The 9999-nt window shown below is 42.5% G+C and overlaps 1 protein-coding gene across 2 annotated transcripts in view; it reads right to left on the reverse strand.

Moving 5' to 3' along the window:
• The window catches only part of LOC109922532 (solute carrier family 22 member 15), a 62745-nt gene extending 52997 nt beyond the window's left edge, over positions 1–9748 (reverse strand). For both annotated transcript variants that reach the window (XM_048603151.1, XM_020522585.2), the window contains exon 1: positions 9496–9748. In XM_048603151.1, coding sequence (XP_048459108.1) covers positions 9496–9579 — 84 coding nt within the window. In that variant the 5' untranslated portion in view covers positions 9580–9748. The remainder of the gene's footprint in view (positions 1–9495) is intronic.
• Positions 9749–9999: the final 251 nt, after the last annotated feature.

A 9999-nucleotide genomic window follows, 5' to 3' on the forward strand; every position in this document is an offset into this window, starting at 1 on the left:
TTCACTCACAACTGAACAAACTGGCTGCATGACTAACTGACCCAAGGCATTAAAACATAATAGTAACAAAAGGAGGCGGTATGTAGGTCTTGAGCTGTTGTTTTATTTAGTAAGTTCATTGCCGATCCTTGGCCTCACATTCCTGGATTCTTGTCAGAATGTTCAGCTCAGCCTTGAATATAGTCATTAATGGGTCACCCAGAGATTTTGGGATAAAGGGCGGCACGGTGGCTAGTACTGCTGCCTCACAGCGCCAGGGACCCGGGTTCAATTCCACCTTTGGGCAACTGTCTGTGTGGAGTTTGCACATCCTCCCCATGTCTATGTGGGTTTCCTCAGGGCGCTCCGGTTTCATCCCACAGTCCAAAGCTATGCAGGGTGGATGGATTGGCCATGCTAAATTGCCCGTAGTGTCCAGGGATGTTTAGGTTATGTGGGTTAGACATGGGGAAATGCCAGGGTAGGAGAATGAGTCAAGGTGGGATGCTCTTCAGAGAGGCGGTGTGGACTTGTTGGGCTGAATGGCCTGTTTCCACACTGTAGGGATTCTATAAAAAAAAATTCCAAAGATTTATGACATGCAGTGAAATCTCTCTTCATCTCAATCTGAAATGGCAATTTCCTTATCCTGATACTGACTGTTCCAGACATTTCAGCCAGGGTAAAACAATATCTCAATATCTAGCTTGTTAAGCTGGTTGAAAATTTTACACTTCAATAAAATTTGCTTATCATCCAAATTCTAGAGTACAGGCCCTCTATACTCAATCTCTCCCCATAAGTCAATCTTGCCATTCCGGTAATCTTCATTGCACCTCTTCTAAAGCAAGTATATCCTTTCTGAAATTCAGACACCAAAATTGTACAAGAAATCCCAGGCATGCTCTCACAAAACCCTCATTTTATTGCAGCAGACTCCTTTATTCTTGTACTCCAACATGTAACGAAGATATGCGTGGAAAGTTCTTTATGCAGAGGGTGGTGGGTGCCTGGAGCGCGTTGCCAGCAGAGGTGGTAGAGGCAGACACGATAGCGTCATTTAAGATGTATCTAGACAGATACATGAATGGGCAGGGAGCAGAGGGATACAGGTCCTTGGAAAATAGGCGACAGGTTTAGATAGAGGATCTGGATCGGTGCAGGCTTGGAGGCCCGAAGGTCCTGTTCCTGTGCTGTAATTTTCTTTGTTCTTTGTTCTTTGTATAACAAACATGCACTTCATAACCAACAGCTTGCCAATTTATAGGGGGTCAAGTGATTGTCCACCGGCTGCATTAAATTAAGCATGATATATCTTCTATCAGCAGATTCTCATCTCACTCTAAATTAATATTATTATAATGCACAGTGACAATTTCATTACCAACTGAATCAAAATATCCAAATTCTGTACAAAGCATTAAATTGTGCAATTCCCCTCCTTTAGAAATCTATTTGTGACCCATGTCTTTAGATCAACGACAACTATCTCATTAAAATTACATGCTAATCAAAGGCTTACAAAAGGATGGGATGGCATCCTACAACATGTCCAAAAAGTTTACACTTCCCACTGATCTCTTCTGTTAGTCTGGTATATCTTCATTAACAACACCCATCACTTTTAGTAGGATTTTCACCTTTTGACAAGGAGAATGTGCAAATTGTCAAAATCAGTCACATCATGTATGCAACTTGAAGATAATTTGCCTTTGTTTCCCTTCTCTGATATCAATCATCCAATTTCCATTACTACTTGTCTAACATTGATAAAAACCATCAGGGTTTGTTAAGAGTTACAATAATATCGCAGCTCGGCAAAGTGAAGATTGACAGTCTTTCCAAAATTAACAGCCTCATCATGCTTTAAGTTTAGTTGCATACTTTTTGTAAAAAAAGTTTACTTAATGACATAGGTATCACAGTACAGACTACATTTGTGGTTATAAAATGGCTCACTCCAACTATGTTACATTGAAGTACAACTCTTTTTCGTAACCTGAATATACATTAATCACCAAACACAAAGCTAATACTTTTTATATTTCTTAACTTTGTGTCAATTTCCCACTACTTACCAAATCAAGATAACAAATTTAACAAATCTGTTCCATATATCGTTGGAATTCAAGCCTAATATAGCACTAAAATGTTAAAATGAGTCAGTTTACAAACACATCCGCCACAGGACTAAAATTCCTTGTGATTGATATATAATGTTTCATAACCCACTGCCCCAGAACTGTCTACAGGATGAGCCATTTGAGGCCTCCAGATTCCTCATCTCTCGACTTTGAGAAGTTTACTTCATAATCATATTTCAAATCATGGATGATGTGAACATTGACTGTTACTTTGGATTAATGCATCTGTTATTGCTATACCAATTCTGTTTTCTGTCATAAAAGGCAGATCTGCAAAAACTGCTTTCACTTCTATACTTATTTAATTCCTCCATTATACAGATACCTTCAATGATATCTTGAACAATTAAAAGCTGGCAGTCAAACCTCTATCCTCTGGGTCACCAATGATGTTTCCATTTGTTCACTGGAAGATGAATAGAATTTTATTCAAGAAAAGAGACAGCTGATCCAACCTGTTCCTTCTTCGAGGACCAAACAGCAATTAGAAACAGGAACTTGTCAATTTGGGATAGGTTAGTACAATCCAACATTTTAAAACACCAATACCAATCCAAATTTCCCCAAATTGAATATTTTCAATCTGTTATGCAAGCTGTTAAAGTCAATGATGTATTGCTTCATAGAATGACCAACCATTTTCCAAAATCTAACAAGGTCGGACCATAGCTCAAAGCATTTAGCAGATCATTCTTCTCATAAATTTCATTCAAAGAAGTTCAAACCTTCTCTCTCCAAGACCTTGACTATTCATCTTATCCATTCCCCCTCATTATTTTGTAAACTTTTATAAGGTCAGCCCTCAGCCTTCAATGCTCCAGGAAAATAGCCCCAGCCCATTCAGCCTCTCCATATAGCTCACACCCTCCAATCCTGGCAACATCTTTGCAATTTTTTTCTGAACCCTTTCAAGTTTAACAACAATTTTTCTATGCCAGGGAAACCAAAATTGCACGCAGTATTCCAAAAGTAGTCTAACCAATGTCCTGTACAGCTGCAACATGTCCTCCCAACTCCTATGACTCAATGACAAAAACAGGAGTTGTTGGAAAAGCTCAGCAGGTCTGGCAGTATCTGTGAAGAAAAAATCAGAGTTAACATTTCGGGTCCTGTTCTGAGGAAGGGTCACCAGACCCAAAATGTTAACTCTGATTTTTTCTTCACAGATGCTGCCAGACCTGCTGAGCTTTTCCAGCAACTTCTGATTTTGTTCCTGATTTACAGCATCCACAGTTCTTCCGGCTTTTATTTCCTATAACTCAATACACTGACCAATAAAGGTGAGCATACCAAACCCCTTCTTCACTACCCTGTCTACCTTCGACTATTTTCAAGGAACTATGAACATGCACTCCAAGGTCTCTTTGTTCAGCAACACTCCCCAGATCCTTACCATTAAGTGTATAAGTCCTGTCCTGATTTGCCCTACCAAAATGTAGCACCTCACATTATATTAAATTCCTTCTGCCACTCCTCGGTCCATTGGCCCATTTGAACAAAGATCCATCGTACTCTGAGGTAGCCTTCTTCGCTGTTCACTACACTTCCAATTTTGGTGTCATCTGCAAACTTACTAACCATTCCTCCTACATTCACATCCAAATCTTTATATAAATGACAAAAAGCAGTGACCTAGCACTGATCCTTGCGGCACACCACTGGTCACAGGCCTTCAGTCCAAAAAGCAACCCTCTATTACCTCCCACTGTCCCCTACATTTGAGGCAATTTTGTATCTAAATGTTAGTTTCCCTGTGATTTAACTTTGTTAACCAGAACCTTGCCTTACTGAAGTCTATATACATAATGTCCACCGCTCTGCCTTCATCAATCCTCTTTGTCATGTCTTCGAAAAACTCAATCAAGTTAGTGAGACACAATTTCCTATGCACTAATCAGTCCTTGCCTTTCCAAATACTTGTAAATCCTGTACCTCAGAATCCCCTCCAACGATTTGCTCACGAATGATGTCAGGCTCACCGTCTATAGTTCCCTGGCTTTTCCTTACTACCTTCCTTAAATACTGGCACCACATTATCCAAACTTCAGTTTTCTGACACCTCACCCACTGCAATCAATGATAAAAATATCTCAGCAAGAGGCCCAGCAATCACTTCCCTAGCTTCCCACAAAGTTTTAGAGTACAGCTGATCTGGTGCCAGGATTTTATCTAGCTATATGCATTTTTAGACATCCAGCACCTCCTCCTCTGTAATAAGGACACTTTTCAAGATACCACTATAGGTAGTTCTCCTATAACATGACAGTTGTGTTCTTGCGTGACTTTGCTTTAGAAAATAGCAGTATAGAAAATCACCACAGAAAATCATGTTATTTTGAAATCGCTATGCCTGTAATGTAGAAAGTTTGCGTTATCCAAACAGCATCCACTGTTCATCAATTGTGTTACAGGCAATTCGCGATAATGAAACACGCATTTTAGCAGAACTACCTGTATTTATTTTCCCAACTTCTCTAGCTTTTATACACTTCTCTAAACACTGATGCAAAATACTATATTTACAGCCACAGAATCTCCTATCTGTTCCCCTAAATTAAAGAATCCTCCCTCAGTACTGCCTTTTCAGTCTTCTTCCCAACTTGTACACTGAGCCACTTGTAGTGTCACAGGTTTGGTTTTTGCTGCACAGCTCCAAGCATGCTTTTCTGATGAAGGGTCTAGGCCCGAAACGTCAGCCTTTCTGCTCCTATGATGCTGCTTGGCCTGCTGTGTTCATCCAGCCCTGCACCTTGTTGTCTCCAAGCATCCTTTGCCCAGATCAATATTCATGACAGAAAACTGGTTAGTGAGTGGACTTCTGGGGAATTGCACGGCTTGCCTGTTTCGCTTGAACCATCTGATGATCACCTAATCTCTATCTGCTTGACTACATGCGGGAGGCAATAGCCTAGTGGTATCATTGCTAGAGACACAGGAAATGTTGTGGGGACCCAGGTTCAAATCTCACCATGGCAGATGGTGAGATCTGAATTTAATAAAAATCTGGAATTAAGAGTCTCACGATGACCACAAATTGGCAATTGTTGGGAAAATCCCATCTGGTTCACTAACAACTTTTAGGAAAGGAAGCTGCCAGCCTCACTTGGTCTGGCCTACATGTGACTCTAGGCCCACAGCAATGTGGTTAACTCTTAACTGCCCTTTTGGATGGCCAATAAGAGATGACCTAGGTGGTGATGCCTCATGAATAAATAAATTGAAAACTCCCAACCTCAGGTCTGACCACCTCTCTGAATATGATATATGTGTAGTTTTTTGCCTCATGGACACACCTCAGTTACTCGACCCACTGCTCTCGTTCAAAAAATCTGAGCCTCAAGCTTGTGCTGTTAATTAGATTTCCTGCACACAGCTCGTACAGGTCACAAGAAGTGTGCACGACTCCTGCATGCCATGGGACAGGCATTCCACTTGACTGAGTTGCCCTGCCATACTTTTACATTATTTTTCTTGTTGTAACTTTAACTTACTTTACTACTACCTAAGAAGTGGAACAGTTTTCTTCACCATTACTCACAAATTAGCTCCCTCTCCTATGCCTGCAGATTATTTATTTTCCTTTGCCAGCTTGGAATTTTACATTCTTCAAAATTACTGGAGTTGAAACATAGTCTTTAACAGTAGCTGCAAAACAACCAATCAACTCATGACTTTCCTGCGATATCACTCAAGACACCACTCCTCTCCACGAGTCAATTTAACTGGTGTCTGCTCACTTTCTTACTAATTTCACAGTGAAGACACCAGTAGCATACCAGAATATCAAGAGTCAGGAGGCAGAGTTGAGTGTAAAAGAGAAGGTGCTGGGGAAAGTGAATGGGCTGAAGGTCGATAAGTCACCTGGACCAGATGGACTACACTCCAGAGTTCGGAAGGAGATAACTGAAGGTGACTGTAGAGGCACTGGCATCTTTCATGAATCACTGGAGTCAGGGAAGGCCCCAGAGGACTAGAAAATGGCTAATGTAACAATGTTTTGAGAAGGGAGGAAGGCAGAAGATAGAAAACTATAGGCTGATTAGTCTGACCTCTGTCATTGCTAAGATTTAGAGTCCATTATTAAGGATTGCAGTGTACTTGGGAATGCTTGGTAAAAAAGGACCGAGTCAGCATGGCTTCATTAAGGGGAGATCATGTCTGACATATCTGTTAGAATTCTTTGAGGAGATAATGAGCAAGTTAGACAAAGGAAAGCCAGCGGATGTGATCTATTTGTATTTCCAGAAGGCCTTTGACAAGGTGCTGCACAGGAAGCTCCAAATTAAGGTAAGAGCCCATAATGTTAGGGGCAAGGTACTGGCTAAGATAGAGGATTGGCTGACTGGCAGAAGGCAGAGAATGGGGATAAAGGGGTCTTCTTCACATAGCAGTCAGTGACTGTCTGGACAAAGGAACTGAAAGCATTGTTGCCAAGGTTGCAAATGACACAAACATAGGTGAATGGAAAGGAAGTCTTGAGGAAGCAGGGAGGCTGCAGAAGGAGGATTGGACAGCGTAGGAGAGAGGGCAAAGAAGTGGTATGGAATACAATGTGGGAAGTGTGAGGTTATAGACTTTGATAGGAAGAAAAGGCATAGGCTATTTTCTAAACGGGTAAAGGCTTCAAAAACCTGAAGCACAAAAGGACTTGGGAGTCATGGTTCAGGATCCTCTTAATGTTAACATGCAGGTTTAGTTTGCAGTTAGGAAGGTAAATGCAATGACAGCATTCATTTCAAGTGAACTGAAATACAACAGCAGAGATGTACAACTGAGTGAAGTTGTTGACTTGCTCGCTGAGCTGGCTGGCTTACAAAATACCATGCAACGACTGCCACAAACATTACATCGGACAGCCAGGAAGGAAACTAGCCAGAATACATGAACATCAACTAGCAGCAAGACGGCACGACGAACTCTCCTTAATATCGGTACACTCAGACGATCAAGGCCATCAGTTTAACCATAGTAGCCTAAACCAAACATAGACACACACGGGAATTCCTAGAGGCATGGCTCGTAATGCAATCAACAAACCCACACAGATCAAAACCGAAAATGACAGTCTCACCATAATGGACCAAACAGTATAAATTACGAGTAGAGTAGAAAAACATCACTTCATCAGAGACTCCACTGATGAGGTCATCTAGCATGGTGATGAAACATCTGAACGAGAACAAGCCAGCTCAGTGAGCAATTCAACAACCTCACCCACAACCTGAGCTACAGATCTTTGCCAAAGCTTTGAAAGTATTACTGGGGCCATATATGGCTCTGGTCAAACCACATTTGGAATATTATGAGTAGATTTGGGCCCCGTTTCTAAGGAAGCTTGTACTGGCATTGGAGGGAGTGCAAAGAACGTTTACAAGAATGATCCCAGGGATGAAGGGCATGTCATATGAGGTGTGGTTGAGAGCTATGGGTCTGTACTCAATGAAGTTTGGAAAACTGAGGAGAAATCTCATTGACACTTATAGAATTCTGAGAGGCCAAGATACAGCGGACGTGGAGGAGATGTTTCCACTTGTAGGAGAGACTAGGACCCAAGGGCACAGCTTCACAGTGGAAGGACAACCCTTTAGAACTGAGATGAGGAGGAATTTTTTTCAGCCAAACCGTGATTAACCTGTGGAACTCATTACAACAGAATGCAGTGGGGACCAAATCATTGAGTGTATTGAAGAGAGAGATACACAAGTTCTTGATTATAAAGATGATCAAGGGTTAGGTGGAGAAGGCAGGAGAATGGGGGAGAGAAACATATCAACTGTGATCAAATGGCACTGTGGACACAATGGGCCAAATGGCCTAATTCTGCTCCTATATCATGTGGCCTATTTACATGCTGGTAACTGTCTCCAGGTCTTCCTCTTCCTCTCTTGCTCTTTAAGCTCCTACCAAAACTATCATAGAGAGATGGGTGTGTGAGATAAGTGAATTAGTTGTGAAAAGGTCAATAAAGTTTTTGTGTCTTCTCTACCATTAGTTGCTAGACTAGGTCTGTGATAATGTCTTTAAGACCAGCCATCCCTGACTGGTGTGCTTCTGAGCCCTTCATGGCAATGGACATTGAAATCCCCTATCCAGTAGAAGCAAAATAAGTGGTAAGCAGCAGGGAGTTTTGTGACCAATGTTTGACCTGGTATCATGAGACTTCACGAAGTCTGGAATCAATGTTGAAATTTCCAGGGCAACTACTCCCCAGCTGTATACAAGTGTGCCACAACTTCTCGTGGGAGAGGACATATCCACAGATGGTGATGATGGGTCTGGGTACAATTGCCTGAGTATATCGATGGGACAGTTTTCACAACTTTTGCAGAGTCCCCAGATGTTAGTAAGGGTTGCAGGTTGCTATTCCTCCAGATCAATGCCAGGTAGCCTTTCCAGTTTCATTCCATTTTGAGAAGGTTTGCTAGGACATCTAAGAGTCTGGATTCACACACAGGCCAGATTTCAGATTTCCACTGGTGAATAAGGTGGGAGTTGAATTCCTTACTGCTGCACAGGAAGCTGCTAAATAAGATGAGCCCATGATGCCAGGCGAATGGTACTGGCTCAGGTAGAGGACTGGCAAACTGGCAGAAGGCAGAGAGTGAGGATAATAGTGTCTTCTTCAGGATAACAGCCAGTGACTATGTGGACAAAGGAACTGAAGGCATTATTGCTAAGGTTTACTGGGTCAGTCTCTATCCACGGCCTCACAAGCACATAAGTTATTTTAATTAACCTGCTCACAGATGTCATTACACCTCTGGACCACATGGGCCTTGAACCCAGGTCTTCTGATTCACGAGCATGTAAGATATGTTTGAATCAACCTGTTCAGAGCTGGTATTACACACATCTGGAGCAAATGGTATGTGAATCTGGCCCTCCTGGTCCAGATGCAGGGAATCTACCACTACACCACAAACACAGTCACTCACGCGCATGTAATGAACAGTAACTTAATTTCCCTCAGGTGATATGAATTTTTCAGACAGATGTGCAAATAGGCTGCACCTGGACTGGAAAAAGGAACTGTCCATTTCTAAATTGTAAACCAGATGTCAGAATGCTGAATTTGAAAGGCTACAATCCCCCCTCCAAAAGTCTTGATCAGCAGCAGAACTTCAACTATAAACCCACGTTTGATACAATGCTGGACTTTGTAAAAAGTTGCTAATAGAAGCAAATTAAATTTGCCTTAATTAGTATCGAAAACAAGTTATAAAGCTATCTAAGGTTGAATTTTTTTTTGAAAAAGACGATTCAAGCTTAAAGTTCGTATAAACTGATTTTGCCCTCTCCTGAATCATATTACTGCATCTTGACAAAGTTCCTTCTGACTCATCAGTCAGGCAAAGCTCAGCGCCTCACTCACCTGCAGCAAGTTTATCAGGACGATAAGGTATACCTGGTATCTACCAACCCGTCCCATCGATCTGTAAACTTGGTCCACCGCCATCAGACTCGGCTCGGGCCGAGTGGGCTTTCGGTGGCACAGCACCAGAGACACGGGAAGGGAAACAGGCTGCACTCATCACCATGGGAACGGGAACCTGCCACGCGTCACCCCCTCCACGCGGCCGCCCCGAAACTTCCGTTAAGCTGGCAGAGCGCGGGCGCATCGATTACCGAACCCCGCAACGGCCCTTGTCAACTGCGCATGCGTTCTGCTTGGCTGCCAACCTGTCCTTCGGGCGTGGGTGGGAAAATGTGCAGGGTTTTGCGCAAATAATTTTGTGTATGCATCTCACCGTGTTTCCGATGATGTGTCTGCTGAAGGATGTATACCCAGAGGCTTGCCCTGAAGTTTGGGGAGGGGGGAGGCACTCACCTTGGCAAGCTTCATTGCACGTTTTCCCCCGTTGGATCCACTGAGAGC

The sequence above is a fragment of the Rhincodon typus genome, chromosome 11, assembly GCF_021869965.1.
Source record: "Rhincodon typus isolate 14 chromosome 11, sRhiTyp1.1, whole genome shotgun sequence".
Lineage (NCBI taxonomy): Eukaryota > Metazoa > Chordata > Chondrichthyes > Orectolobiformes > Rhincodontidae > Rhincodon > Rhincodon typus.